Raw genomic sequence first — 14,769 nt, 5'->3', positions numbered from 1 at the left:
AATGTAAACATTTACTGTCATATAATAGCATAAATAGGTGTACATAGATACCCTGTATTGTCCTGTTTAGCAAGAAGCAGTAATAGATTAGCCTAACCAATTAAAATAAACCTTCCTTTTAAGAAAGTATCTAATGCAAAACAAAGCTTAAACGAACTAAATATACATCACCGATGATTTAAACCAGCAAGTGGAAAGCCTTGATTTAAACCCATTAACCTTGCTTGCTTCAGAGTAGTGCTAGGACACGCAGGCCAGGACTGCCCCTACCCCTAGAGGGAGAAAGGATACCACTTCCATGCCCAGTTCATTTCAAGAAATTTTGCAAGTATATTTGCCAATATTTAAAAAAAAAAAACAAACAACCAACAAACTTAAAACAAACTAGAAAGCCTTACATGCCAGGAGGCACCCACTCTCTTGTCAGTCATCTGCTTTAGCAACCAGTCTGATACTTGCCTAACATCTTTTATTTACATCCCAGAGAGGTTTCCATGTGTACACCATACAACCTGACCCTGCAGCACAGCTTTTAAATTGCTTCAATCCTCACATCCCACGAGAGTTCTCCTCTTAATCCTACAGACACTAAAGTTGATCTGTTCAAAATAAGAATTAGATTTCTCATTCTCTAGCATTGTTCTCTTCATTTCTTCATCAACCTCCCACTAAACAAACACCTATCTTTTCCGCTCCCTTAAAAATACTGAGCAGTCTGTAGTGCTCTGCTCTCCTCCATACACTACCCTAATCAGCCTTTGCCCTCCCCAAATAAGGCACTTAAAAGCTTGACAGTGCCTACTCCAAAGCAGTATAATTTCATAAATTGAAGTTGAGTATATCACCTTAACAGCTTCTTTTTGACACTCAATAAAGCAACTAATTTTGCTTTACAGGAAATCTAGTTTTGAGATATCCAGATCTAAAAGTGCAAGCTATGCTGGCTCCAGGGGTGTCTCCTTTTTAGTGAGGACACAAAAAGGAATTTGTCTGTGCTCCAAAAATGGAAAAGAGGTATTCTGTCCAGAGCAGGAAGTCACAGAACAAAGACCATACAGGAGTGCTGAAGTAACCCATCGTACCACTTCTAACACAGAAGCTCTTAAGATCTGCCAGAAAATGGACAGCCTCTCATCTAATTTCACAGTATTATACACACACCTCAAACCCAAACTGGCTACAACACAGCTTCTAGCTGCAGTAACCGCAACAAAAATGCTAAGTCAAATGCTGTACTTGTATATTAGCAGGCATATGATCTAATGACCAAGTTCAACCTGTTTGCAGCCTATATGCAGACCTGTACCTGTCAGCAGGGAATACTCCCCTGAACTCCCTCCCAAGATGAAGTTCCTTCTCACTGAGACAGTTTCCACAGTCAAGAGAATGTGATTCTGCCTTCCTAAATTATCAGGCTGTGAGGAAAACAAGGTAACATATCCTTCTGCAGACCAGCAGAACAATTTCCTCCAATGAAACAAAATAGCTTTTTACAACAGGTTTCACCTCAGCTCTGAACCATTGATTCTTCTCCAAGATTGTCAGGTTTGTGAATGTTATTACTTGAAGGCAGCGGGAGGTGACATACAACATCATAAGCTTTCCTATTCAACATGCAAAGTCGCACACATCTGCAACAAGACTTTCACAGCAGCTGCTTCCAGAGCAGAAAGCAGGATCATCCTTCAACACACTCAAGGCAAAGCCCATTATATCCTATACTTTTCCTGGGGCAGATGGGAACAGGACTTCTGAAAAACAGCAACAGTCACAGACCTTAAATTCAAAACTTTACATTTTGAAAACTGTCAATCTTGAGAGCCATGCCATCACAGACCAGATTGAATTGCAAGAGACATGACTTTTGATGACCATCTGAGACCACCACCGGATCAAATAATTAACAACAGCAAAAAAATCATCCTTCTGTTTACCATGGAACAACTGCTCTGAGTAGTGAAGACTAATCCTAGAGAAAGCATCTTTCTTGGGAAAAAAAAAAGTCAAAGCAAATCAAATGCACTTTAACACTCTGGGAACATGACTTTACCTGCAGGTGTGAGATCAGGATAAAGCAGCAAACTCACACTCTGAACCTGCATGGCTGCATGCCTGTTCTGCACACCTTCTGCCTTGCTGCACAGCCAGCTGGTGAAGGAAACATGCTGACACGGTGCAGAGAGCTGCGGCAGCAATAACTAGAAACAAATGAAGATGGCAACCCAAGGCACACAGCCAGGGCATGCTAATTTTATTATAAAGTTTACTGCTTTTTTAGATTAGGCAATTACTATAGATATGTAGTCCCTGCTACGGTACTTCTTACACCCCTTCACAACACAAAGTGCAGGCTTCCTCCAGCAGCTACAGAACTGCTAAGCAGCTCCATAACAACCCATGTTCTGCCCTACCTGACACTGGTTTAGGTTTATTCCCCCCACCTTTTTTGGGGGGTTAGGAGGGAGACAGCTGGTAATTATTTTCACCACTATTTTTCTCCTGCAAGGGCCAACCTTCTGTATGAAGGACGCATGGACACATGCATGCATGAGAAAGAAGCGTATCGCTGAACTCAGTGCCAGGTATCAAAAAGGGGTTACACCAGGAAGCCATGCAGTCAGCCTGTCCTCGCAAGTCTTGCAGCAGCAACAATCTTCTGGTGAACGTGCCACAGGTGTGATAGCAGAGGCACACAGCAAGGCCAAACTCCATCCCATGCCCTCTTTCCACAGCCCAAAGAAAAGAAGGGCTGAGCTCAGCAACACTTAACTGAAATTTTCAAACTGTGTTTGCTTCCCTAACTAGAAGGTAAGACCTTTTTTTCTGGTTCCACCTCAGCAGGGGGTCTTGATTAAGACTCACTCCACAATCCAAGCCCACCACTTGCTAAAGGAAGGAAAAGACAGCCTTTCCTTCACCTTCTGCCTGTCCTTGGGTATAGCCTTCTCCCTGACACCTGGGGAGCAGCAGACATTCCATGCACCTTGGAATGAGCACCAGAGCTGAGAAGACTCTTCCCTACAAACATAACTTGCAGTCATAGCCAGAAACCAGCTGACACTCAGTGATCCAGTCAGAAATATGACTCAATGTCAGTGGGTCCCTCAAAAGAGCCTTACAGTAAAGGGCCCGGCTGTGCCATTAGGAAAAAGAAAAGGCAGGAGGAAATTTCAGGAGATAAAAGTATTTTTCTTTCACCAGTGACCCAAGCTGGTGGCTTGCTTCTGGCCCATAACAAAATACCTGTCCTGACAGACCTGCAGACCTTCGCACAGCGAGCTGCAGTGAAACAGCACAGTTAAGGGTCATCACCAACGTCAGCAAAGTTATCTTTCAACAGCACCATGCAAACTTCCAGCTGTCCGGGCAAGTTTGCATCCTAAAAGGTTCCGATCTGGGCTGGCAGGTTGCAAGAGGTTGAACGAGACAGAGAAACGCAGAGCTGAGTGGAGGAGGCAAGGGAAGAAGAAAGTTAACAAGTTACCACGAGACGAGCGAACATCAATCCGTGCTGCACCTGACAGCACCTCGGAAGACAGCAGAGATCCGGGCTGTCTGGACGCACGGTAACAGCCAGACAGCCGGTATCGGCTGTCCTTTCCCTGAGGGCCCGTTCTACCCCACCAGGTCCCTCCACCTGCTGCCGCTGCCCCCGTTTGCAAAGGCACCGTCTGCTACGGCGCCACCGTCCCACTGCTCCCCGCCCGAGGGCCGGCCCCGCTGCTGCCGCCTGCAACCGGGCGGCCGCCGCTCCGGCCCTTCCTCCCGGCCCGCACCCCCGCCAGGCTCCGGGCGGCTCGGCGAGACGGGCCGCCACCGTCGCCTCCCACCTCCTTCCAGCACCTTCCAGCGCGGCCCGGCAGCACGACGGGGGCAGGCGGCGCCGGGGTCCCGGGAAGCGCCGGTGCGGCTGGGGCTGGCGCAGGCCGTGGGGCGGGAGAGCTTGTCCCGGTCCCGCACCGTGAGTCACGGACACGCGGGGCGCCCGGGCCGGCCCCGAGGAGGAGGCAGCACCCGCCCCACCGCCCCCACAGCCAGAGCCGAGAAGTCACCGGCGCGGCCCGCGGCTCCTCACGGCGGGGCTCCCGTCACGTCACGCGCAGCGACGTCCCTGGGTCACGTGCAGGAGGCTCCCGCCCCGCCTTCCCCCGCCGGCCAGCGCCACCGCCCCCGGGCCCCGCCCCCTGGGTCCGGACCCCGGACCCCGCCCCCGTCCCCAGCCACACCCCGGGCCTGAACCCCGCCCCTGGGATCGAGTTCCGCCTCTCCACTCAAGACCCCGCCCCCAGCCCGCCCCCTCGGCCCGGGACTCTCCCCCCCCCCGGAGCTATTTCTGTCCAAACTCAACGAACAGGAGCAAATTAACCCATTCTTCGTCCCTGCCCCGGGCCGGCGAGACGCCGCGCCAGGCCCGCGATGCCCCACCCCCTGCGCTGCGCGCCCTGAGCTGTTACACACGTAACTCCCGCGCGCTGCGAATCGCGTGAAGTACGAAACAAACAAACAAACGCGCGCGAAGGACGCGGGCTGGGGCTGGCGGCTCCGGGGCCCCTTTGCAAACCCGGAGCCGCGTTTCCTTCTTCTCCTACATAAAGGAGAAAGCCGAGAGGCCCACCCAGCCGCGGGCCGCCACGCGCCAGCGGGTGGTGACGAGCAGTAAACGTCACAGACAGCGTTACCCCCCCCCCCCCCCCCCAACCCCATGTCTCACCGGAGCCGTCGGCCTCGGGACGACCCATGGGACGACAGGACGCGGCCCCCGGCGACGGGCTCCGCCCGCCGGCGCGCCCTCCCGCTCCCCGCCCGTTAACACCTTACCGGAGGGGTGACGGGCAGCGATACCAGAACATGACGATTCGCTTTCTGACCTCACAGGAAGCCGCCGGATGGCCGGCTCCGCCCCCCTCGAACCCGGCCGCGGCGCTTCCGGTGTGCGTAGGGAAACCGTCCGTGTGGGCGCCCGCGGACGGCGGCGGTTTGGTTCCGCGCTGAGCCGGGAGGAAGCGCCATGGCGGCCAGTCCGGCGGGGTGCGGCGTCACCCTGCTCCTCCTGGCTCTGTGCCTCCAGCCGCCGCCCGCCAGGCCCCGCAGCCTCCGCTTCGTAACGTTGGTGAGGAGGGAAAAGGGTGGCGGTGTGGGGAGCCTGGGCCGGGCCGCGGTGCCGGGCCGGTGTGACGCGGTGCCGCCCGCAGGTGTACCGGCACGGAGATCGCTCGCCCATCAAGGCCTATCCACGGGACCCCTTCCAGGAGGGCGTATGGCCCCAGGGCTTCGGGCAGCTCACACAGGTACGGCGGGGGCGGCCGGGGGGCGGCCGGGGCCGTTGGTAACGCCCAGTGTCGTTGCAGGTGGGGATGCGGCAGCAGTGGGACCTGGGCCAGGCCTTGCGGCGGCGCTACCAGGGCTTCCTCAGCGACACGTACCGGCGCCAGGAGGTTAGTGCCTCGGCGTGCGGGCTGCGGCTCCTCTGCCGCCACCGGGAGGGGTTGGGGGGAAGCCGGGTCCCGGGGTGCGTTGTGTCCGGCCCGTTTCCACTGGAGGCTGCCGAGAGCTTTGAGGGGCGGCTTGGGGGTCTCGTGACTTACAAGTCTGATGAGAAGCACCTGAGGGAGCTGGCGTTGTTTAGCCTGGAGGAGGCTGAGGGGAGACCTTATGGCTCTCTACAACTACCTGAAAGGAGGTTGTAGTGAGGTGGGGGTTGGTCTCTTCTCCTAAGACACTAGTGATAGGACAGGAGGAAATGGCGTCAAGCTGCGTCAGGGGAGGTTTATATTGGAAATTAGGAAAAATGTCTTTCCTGAGAGAGTGGTCAGGCATTAGAACAAGCTGCCCAGGGAGATGGTGGAGTCACCATCCCTGGAAGTGTTCAAAAAATGTGTAAACATGGCACTTGGGGACATGGTTTAGGAGGCCTGGGGGTGTTGGGTTGGCAGTTGGACCTGATGATCCTAGAGGTCTTTTCCAACCTTAATGATTCTATGAGGTGAGGAAGGGAGGGCAGGGTGAGGTGGCAGCACTCTCCCCAGTGTGGGAGCTGGGGCAATCCCGCCAGGGCCCCAGAGAGACTCAGTCAAGGAAATTAATTGCAGGTGGAATTGGAAGCAGGAATGCTGTGCTGGAGCCAGTACTTGTTTCTTACTTGAGATCATGATTTCTGGGGCGTTTTTGCCATGCCAGCTGACAAGAATGCAGCCAGTGTTTGCCCTGCCCTCCCCAGGGCACCTCAGGTGCCATCTCACATGTATTTGAACACATAAGCAGTAGTTACTAACCAGAACTGACTCTCTCCTTTCTTCCTGCCTGTAAAGTATATACAGCTTCAGTCCCCCAAAGCTATTAACTTTCCTCTGTCCCTTCAGGATGTTGCTACACTTTATAATAGCTCTTGAGAAACAGGTAGGTTTCTTTTATAAAATGTTACAGAACCCTTGTGGAACCCTGTGCTAAGCCCAGGAGAAAATTTGAAAGATCAAAAAAAAGTAAGGAAATAGAAGATCCACCCCCACCCCCCTCCAAATACTCCTGCTAGCTGATCAAAGAGGTGTGAGTCAAGTGGAACACGAGCACATGCCATGATGAGTGGCTTGCTGTCACCTGGAGTGGGTGGCGGGCCATCAAGACCCTCTTGTTCCACCCCTGGCTCTGTGTTGGCCCAGTTATTTTAGCTGAGCTCAGTTTGGGTGATTGACCAGACGGGGCGTTTTCCTGTCTTTGTTTCCCCCCCTTTTTGGGGTCCCCAGTAAATACCCAGCTTGCCATACTTCAGATTACATCCCTTCTTTGACGTTTGCTTCATCAACAAAACTTCCAGCGTCAGCTCAAACGCAGATCCTTTAACCTCCCTCAGCAGTTCCTTCCCAAGCATACTTTGCTCTTACAAAGCTTTTGCCAGCTGAAACTGTTTTCCTTCTCTTGCTCAAGAAGGAAAAACAAACCGAGGCATATGCAAACAAAAGCTGTTCTGCTAACCAAGCCTGAACCTCTGCTGGAGTTGAGCAACCTCCCTCGTAGGAGAAGTGTTGCCTCCTGGTGACACTGTATGACCGTCTGTCACCTGACTCATCGACAGGCTGGAGCCCTGGCAAAAGGTGCTGAAGAAAACACATACGCTTGGGGCTTAATTGTCTTTTATGACACTTTTAGAATTAGATCATTATCTTTTAAAATATTTCCTTTCTATTTCCTCAGAGCTTGCTAAGGATGAAAGCAGTCCTGCCTAACAAGTACAGGGTCCATTGTTTTCCAGCTGCAGATAGGAGGTAAAAGTGGGTAGAAATTGTGAAAGAAAAGGCAACTTTTTTTTTTCCTCATGACTGTTAGGTTTTGAGATACACTTAACATGGGAGATGCTATTTGGAGTGAGTATATGTATTTTTTCTTACGTTTCTCTTCATATAACATTAAAAAAAAATCCCAATCTTGACATTGTATTTCAACTTCCTGGCATTTTATTCATGTTGTTTCAGATTCAACATGCTGTTTTCTAGCACATCCATTATTTCCTATGTCTTCCTCTTGTTTTATCACTGGTTTCTCTTCAGTCTTCCCCTAAGTGTTTTCAGTACACAGGTACCAGAATACCAAAGTTTTGCCATTTTGGCCTTATGAACTTTTCTTTATTTTTCTCGTTTTTCTTTTTTTCTGGCTCAGATCACTTTCTCTCTCAGCTCTGAAATGGTAAGTCTTGGACCATTAATCCCAAGAGCCCACAATGATCAAATAAAATCCCAGCTCCCCCTTTTCTTTCTCTCCTATTAGTAGGATCACTTTCGTCTTCATTTCTCAGAAAGAAAAACTGAGGTTTGGAGAAGCCAGTTTTTTTCATGAGTACAGCAGGTCAGTTCCTAGAACTGAACGCAGAAGTTTACCCCAGACCTGCCCTGCAAATACAGTGCATTTCCTATCCGTGCCTGTCATTATCTGCACCTCTGTCTTGCTCTTGTTTGACTCTACCTCATATTCAGACTCCTTTCTGTCTGTAATTCCAGTGCATCTGGCTATCCCACTTACCCAGAACAGGCTCCTCTGGTATTAAACTCCAAATTGTCTCTGTGTCTGTCTGTCCTTAGAGTTTTGTCCAGGTTGACATCAGCAGGATGACATCAGCATCACTCCAACTCCTGTCATCCTGTCGTCTGTGAGCAGCTGCAGGGTGCTTTGCAGTGTCCTTTGGCGGGTGCGTCATCCGGCATCCAAGCATCGCTGCTTACAGTAGCATTACTAACGGCACGCTGTCCCTGTCCTGGCAGATCTTCATCCGCAGCACAGACTGTGATCGGACGCTGATGAGTGCAGAGGCCAACCTGGCAGGCCTGTATCCCCCAGAGGGACAGCAGATGTTCAACCCTAACATCTCCTGGCAGCCTATCCCTGTACACACAGTGCCCGAGTCTGAGGAGAAGGTGAGTTAGTCTCAAGGATATGTACCGACTGCTCAACCAGCATGTCGTGCTGACTTCTCCGAAAGTCTTTCCTTCGCCCTCCATTCAGATTGTCTTGAACTTCTTCTGGGACCTACCTTGCAAAGGTTCTGCTGTTCGCAGAACACGACAAGCAGTCAGGGCTTGCGTTCACTCAACAGGTTAGCTGCAGCCCCTCAGCAACCCACAGACAATCTGCAGTATGTCAGGAGGCAGTACTTGAGGCTCTTTATTGGTGCATCCAGCTAGCCAGGGTTTCAGTAGCCATGCATGTTGACTGCAGATTCTGTATGTCAGTGTTCTCAGTGACCTAGCTGCTTTTGTTGTCTCTGCCCAGCTACTGAAGTTTCCTTTGACCCCCTGTCCACGGTATGAACAGCTACAGAATGAAACACGGCACTCAGCAGAATACATAAATAAGACCAAAGCTAATTGGGTAAGTGATTGTTTGCACAAGATAAGGTGGTCTTAGGCTTGTAGCTTAAGTATTATCACCTCTATATAACCAGAGCTCTGAGAAAAGCGTAGGAATACATCTGCATGTAATACACTATGGGATTGGAAAATTGAGGGCCTTTTTCTTTTCTCGTACCTATAGCAATTCCTGCAGATGGTGGCAAATGAGACTGGAATCTGGAACATCTCTCTCGAGTGTGTTTGGAGTGTGTATGACACACTGTTCTGTGAAGTAAGTTTGGCCATTGTCTTACAGCCACAGGAGTTTGGTCTTTAGGGGGCACTGGATTTGGTAGAAAATAATTTTGCAGAATCCTATAAAACAACTTTTCACGATTCCCACCCTACAGTTAGAAGTAATGTTCTAATTTTAGAATAACAGCTCCTACTCGCTAGAGGTGTGTGCCAAGAATTACCTATTTTTGCTCCCTGTAACCTCTCACTTTGGCACTGAGATATACATCATGCCAGAGCCACCATAAGTCCCACCTGCATAACAAATATCTCTCTTGAAAGATATCTCAGTAGAAAGTGGCCAGAGTCTGAAATCTTTAGATCTCTGTGGACGAGTCTGAGTTAAGTAAGGTAGAAATGAGATCTCTGGAAACTGAACGAGTGTTAACTTCATGATTTAAGTTGGGAGCTTAAATTAGGACTATTCCTGGTTTTACCTGTAGCTCTCTGTTACTTTCGATCAATCACTTTTCTTTCTGTGCTTCTGTTAATACCACCTCTGAAAGAAAGTAATGCTTTTATCAGTTAAGTGGGGTTCGCCCACACCTGGTTTTTGATCAGTTCTCAGGTCCTTTCCCAGAGAAAGACTCCAGAGACAGATGTTACCCTTTTGCTGTCTGGTGTAGGGCACCACGCTCTATATTCTTGTGGAGTTTTGTTGAAAGCACATCTCACGAAGGCTTAAACAAAACAAAAAATTGGGTTAGCTGTGCTGTGATAATGCTAAAGTAAAGGTCAAGCATCCAGGAAACTTACAGTTGTTGGACACAAGTTTGTTTGCGTATAATTGTACAGCATGATAAAGTAAATTATAGACATCTTTCATGTCGCACTAGCTGATTGTGGAAGAAGCAGTAAACCCAAGCATTTTCACACTGTGTCATCTGATTCTATGGAGGTGCAAGGCTACTTAGCTTGCTGGCAGCGGTGTACAGTGGTATATACTGTTTTGGGGATGCAGAAGATAAATCTGCACAGAACTGCACTTTGCTATGTAAAGTAGCAGCTTGAGTTTCTGCGAGCTGAGAATATTCCTGTCCAGAGCTGCACTGCACTATGTAAATTTGCCCTTTGTATTATAAACCCGATCTCCTAACGATCACAATGAAGCAACTTCTGTCGGTAACAAAAATTCCTTTGGTCAGAGAGGTCAAGATTTTAAAATCTTCTGCATTTTCAAGACTCACTTAATGACCTTGCAGGCTGGGCCTGGAAGGCCAGCTGACAACCCGTGTAATCCCCAAGAACCTGGAGAAAAGATCAGTGTCCCAAACCAAAACCAGAATGCTTTGAGGAAGTTTTACCCTCCAAACTATACCCTCAGGCTGATCAGTCTCTTCACCTGCTTTGGGCTTCCTCTGTTTTTTTCACTCTTACTAACAGTTGCCTGAAGAGAAGGATTGCTTTTCTCACCTGAGCCAGGAGATTTGCTGTACCGTCTGGCTGGAGAAAACGAAAAAGTCCAAGATACTACTCAGACAGAATGGGCCCATACGGATATTCAGGCTCATCTTCTGGCAGTTTAATGGGATGTGACATAGAAGTTTGCTCTGAGTAATGTCAGGGAACCACAACTGCTGTTTGTCTGCCAGTATAACTAATCCTTCTTGTAATGGGTTGGTTGCAATCTTGGCTCCCAGTTCTGAGCATTCTGGGTTTGAGTACCGGGCTTTGCCAGTGGTGCATCCCAGTATTACATCTGCACAGCGCTCGTTTTCTCCAGTATCCTTCAGTGGCCCTCAGAGCCTCTGGGGAAGTTGTGCTGCAGGTGCACCAGAAATCTTGGATTTGTCCTCTCTCGCTTTTCTGTTTTTTTTTTTTCTTTGCAAGCCATCTGCAGGGCATAATCAGCCACACGTGAAGTAAATGCCCTAAGATTATTGTGTCAGTGTTACAACATAACCCTGTGCTCCAGTTGTGCTTTCACAGGAACGTAGCTCCTAGATTTTAATCTTTATGCTTCTCATTATTAGTTTCTGAAACAACATTAAAACCCACATATATTCTTTGTATGCAGCACAGCAGCGTGAGGACAGCAGCATAAATAGAAAAGGGGCGTATTTAAAATAATATAGGTTACTGCTACTTATTTGTAGCAGTATGGGCAGGTCTCCAGACACCCCGACTGCCGCTCTGATTAATCTGCGATCAACGCTACCTGCAGATGAGTATTCTGTTTCTCTTTCTAGCAAGCACACAAAATGAATTTGCCAGTATGGGTGACACCAGATGTCATGACTCAGCTGAAGCAACTAAAAGACTTTGGTTTCGAATTTCTATTTGGGATCCACAATCGGGTAGAAAAATCTCGTCTGCAAGGTGGTGAGTGCACCGGGGAGGGAGCTTCAGGCTGCCCTGTCTAGTTTTTGCCTCTCACCAGCTGTTCTCTTTCCTCAGGGGTCCTGCTGGATCACATACGGAAAAACCTAACCAAAGCAGCAAACGTCTCTGCCCCCCAGAACCTGAAAGTACTTGCCTATTCAGCGGTAATTCAGAGCTTGGGGCCTAGCTTTTATCATCCTCCTCATCCTCACAGGGGCTTGGGGCTTGGTGATAGTTTTAACCCTTTCTGGCTTCTCTACAGCCCATGCAGTGATCAGGACATGCATCTTTGCCTCTGGCTGGGTGGGATGAGCAGGATCTGGCATGATTCCTTTGAGACCCCTGAGGAAAATTCCCAACCTGCACTTTGTTCCTGTTAGCTCAGGCTTGTGGGTGTGGCTTTGGGAAGCCACTGCTGTATTTATTTGGTAGATGGGTTGATGCTACTCAGATGTGATGTTTCAGCAGTGTAGATACAGAGTCACCCTGCCTCTCCAGCAGCCTACTGCCTGGAAAGTCAAGCACCTCTCCCAGATTGCTCCCTAGAGATTAATTCTGACAGAACAGTGCAGGATCTATATGGCTCTGTTTCACTTTGTCCCCTTCTCTGGCACCGTCACAAACCACCATTCTAGCAGTGCAGTTCCTCTCTTCCAGATAAAAGTTACAACAGTGATGTCCCCCTCAGCACTGCCCTGTCCGTTACCGGTATGCTGTAAGCTGCCCTGCCATGTCCATAACAGTGACTGATTTGGTTTTTTTCCCCTCTCTCAGCACGACACCACACTTGTGGCACTGCAGATGGCTCTAGATGTCTACAACAAGATTCAAGCACCATACGCCTCATGTCATTTATTTGAACTGTACCAAGAGGATGATGGGTGAGGGCTGCAGTAAAGACATCAGCTTTGATTTCACCTCAAGGGTTAGGTGCCTAGGCTAGGCTCCACCCTAGGGGGATGCAATCTTGCTCCTAGTGGCAGACTCTTAGGGAAACTACCACCAGAATAAAGCAAAGGGTGTGCACACTGAGTGTTTGAAGGAAGGATGACTTTAGCTGGAAGGGGGGAAAAAGAAACCAACCAAACCCAAAACCAACTAGCTGTGGTTTTTTTCAGTAACTTCTCTGTGGAGATGTTTTTCCGGAACGACAGCAGAAAGGAACCTTTCCCACTGACAATCCCTGGCTGTCAGCATAAATGCCCACTGCAAAGATTCTTGGAACTCACGGATCCTGTTGTTCCCCAGGACTGGGAGCGAGAATGCCAGGTAGCAAGCAGTGTGCATGACACAGGTGAGCCTAGGCTGGACCAGAGCGTGGCAGAAGGGGAAACTTTGGATGATACCATGTTGACCACTTGTTTCCTCCCTTGCAGAACTATTTGTGGGTCTGGCTGTGTGTGGATCCATTCTTCTCCTCCTTATAATCCTCCTCTTGACGGTACTCTTTTGTATACAGTCTCAGCCCCCCGGCTACCGGCACGTTTCCAACGAGGGAGAAGAGCAGGCCTGACAGTTGTTTCAACTCCTTCCCAGGCGGTAGGAGGGAGCAGTGTTGCTGCTAAGGGTGATTGGGTACCTTCAGTTCTTCTGCTTTGCCCATTGCTTCCCAGAATGAAACTGGACTTGATTTTTGGATGCTTTCTAAAGGTGACGTCCCAGAGAGAGACGACTGAGCTACTCTAATGGAAATGACACCTTAATTCTGAAGCCAGCCTACTGTGTGGTACCCCCAGTCCCCATCCAGCTTCCGTAGTCTGGGATTCCCAACATGGCCAGTTGGAGCTGGTCAAGAGTTTTCCTCCTTTCAGTGATTGTAAATGTTACCACTCACCATGACTCTGGCAGAGGGGCTTGGGCCTCCAGCAGCTGCCACATCCAGTGCCATTAGGAGTTGCAGCTTTCTTCAGGGTCAACCTGCTTTGAGTGCTTTTCTCTCAAGCTGTTGGGCTGATGGTGGTTGGTGTAGAGGGCCCAGGTCACCAACAATGCACTGCGACTCACCTAGCATCCATGCAGAGGGAACTGCTGCAGATGATGGCAGACAGTGAAAAGCATTTCTTGAGGTTGCTGCTAAGTAGCTGCTGCTGGCAACTGGTCTTTTCTCCCACTCCTCGCATCGTGGTTCAAGAGAGAACTGGCTTGGAATCAGGACAAGATCGAAAATCCAGCAGTTTTTAAGAATTCAGCTCAGAGTAGGTTACATGTGATCCAAAGAAGCTCCAAGAGCTTCATCAGAGCAATTAATTCCTGTGACCGTAGCAAACCTGCACCCAATTTCTTACACAATGTTGGCTCTCGAGTCCCCATAGATCAGAAACTTTGGCCCTGTCTAAAGAGTCAGCCTTTGAATCCAACTTCCTGACCTCTGAACTTCAAGTACCTACTACAGGGACTATCCAGTACTGCAGGCAGCCCAGATTTCAGCTACAAGCCCAAGGAATGCGCTTTAGTAGCAGAATACTGTAATTAAAGAGATGTAGCAGAGCTGTTTACCTAAGGCTAGATTAAATGCCAAGTTCTGTAGTTTTTCTTCCTATCCTCCCTACTGGATGGATGACAAACAAAAAAAAAAACATTAAGGGTGAGAGTCTGCAGGTGACTGTGGATCCCTTTATTTGACATGCTCTGGCATTTTGTCCAAAGCATGATTCTTTTTCCAGGCTGGCCTCTGTGCACACGCTGCAGCGGCTGCAATGAACTTTACGCCAAGGGCTCACCACCTGCCTTGTAGCTTTTGGCAGAAAATGAGAGACTGCAGCAGGCACCAGAAGCACAGGCTCTTCACGTGGTAAGGCCGCACATTCACTTCCCACTTTTACTTCCCTTTCTGGTGCAGTTCCCTTCCCTTCTTGGCAGCAGAAGCCAGTTCTTAGGTTACAGACGTTTCCTTTTCTTCCCCTATGGGGTACTGTGGGGACTTCACCCTACACCATAATCAGCATCTGCCAGCATGGGAACTCTAAATCAGCAGAAGCAGCTTGCTGTTCTCAGCATCTTCCTCACCTTTTTGTCCTCTGAAGATACAATCTAGGTCTCCTGCACAGCAAGACAGTCATAAAGAAAAAGCTGCTGCCTGTAGGAAAAGGCACTAGAAAGAGGTAATAGAAAGTGCATTTCAGAGGACCAGACCTGTTATTTTTAAAGGCAGCAAATTTTGCACACGCAAAGATTTCTATCATGATTTAGACATTTTGACTGTGAATGATTTTCTGTAATTGTTCCAATACATTTCCTTTTCATGATTAAAAGCAAATTCACACTGAACTCTACTCCTCTTCTTCTCTAAGAGTTCACAGGGCTAGCACCAGGGTGCTCCGTGTTGGAAAACAGGCAG

At 49.3% G+C, this 14,769-nt stretch overlaps 2 protein-coding genes across 20 annotated transcripts in view; one reads left to right on the top strand and one right to left on the bottom strand.

The window, feature by feature from the left end:
- Positions 1 to 4,886, bottom strand: part of NR1H3 (nuclear receptor subfamily 1 group H member 3) — a 31,189-nt gene extending 26,303 nt beyond the window's left edge. For 2 of the 15 annotated variants that reach the window (XM_064462657.1, XM_064462649.1), the window contains exons 1-2: positions 4,712 to 4,852; positions 3,244 to 3,442 (exon numbers count right to left, since the gene is read on the bottom strand). The gene's annotated coding sequence lies outside the window, so the exon portion shown is untranslated. Of the gene's footprint in view, positions 1 to 3,243; positions 3,443 to 3,830; positions 4,047 to 4,711 lie in introns of those variants that run through there. The other 13 variants (XM_064462658.1, XM_064462650.1, XM_064462652.1 and 10 more) reach the window with 9 other exon arrangements.
- Positions 4,887 to 4,922: 36 nt separating this feature from the next.
- On the top strand, positions 4,923 to 14,699 carry ACP2 (acid phosphatase 2, lysosomal). 5 transcript variants are annotated; one of them, XM_064462643.1, is made up of 11 exons: positions 4,923 to 5,110; positions 5,193 to 5,288; positions 5,349 to 5,435; positions 8,250 to 8,402; positions 8,758 to 8,856; positions 9,019 to 9,108; positions 11,300 to 11,432; positions 11,508 to 11,578; positions 12,207 to 12,313; positions 12,551 to 12,726; positions 12,809 to 14,699. In XM_064462643.1, exons 1-11 carry the CDS (start codon positions 5,009 to 5,011, stop codon positions 12,943 to 12,945), a joined length of 1,251 nt encoding a protein of 416 aa, XP_064318713.1. In that variant the 5' UTR covers positions 4,923 to 5,008; the 3' UTR covers positions 12,946 to 14,699. The 5 variants fall into 5 exon arrangements, with proteins under 5 accessions (XP_064318713.1, XP_064318714.1, XP_064318712.1 ...); XM_064462642.1 differs by having other exon boundaries at positions 4,926 to 5,110; positions 11,508 to 11,596; XM_064462646.1 differs by lacking the exons at positions 4,923 to 5,110; positions 5,193 to 5,288; positions 5,349 to 5,435 and adding exons at positions 5,494 to 7,088; positions 7,189 to 7,259 and having other exon boundaries at positions 11,508 to 11,596.
- Positions 14,700 to 14,769: the final 70 nt, after the last annotated feature.

This window comes from Phalacrocorax carbo, chromosome 10 (genome assembly GCF_963921805.1).
Source record: "Phalacrocorax carbo chromosome 10, bPhaCar2.1, whole genome shotgun sequence".
Classification (NCBI taxonomy): Eukaryota; Metazoa; Chordata; class Aves; order Suliformes; family Phalacrocoracidae; genus Phalacrocorax; species Phalacrocorax carbo.
Note: the sequence above shows the minus strand (reverse complement) of the source record. Positions and strands in the feature narration are given on the sequence as shown.

Coding starts and splice junctions, on each gene's coding strand:
- ACP2 (XM_064462642.1), top strand. CDS start 5,009: ATGGCGGCCAGTCCGGCGGGGTGCGGCGTCACCCTGCTCCTCCTGGCT. Junction 5,289..5,348: donor GCTTCGGGCAGCTCACACAG/GTACGGCGGGGG, acceptor GTGTCGTTGCAG/GTGGGGATGCGGCAGCAGTG. Junction 12,314..12,550: donor CTGTACCAAGAGGATGATGG/GTGAGGGCTGCA, acceptor GGTTTTTTTCAG/TAACTTCTCTGTGGAGATGT.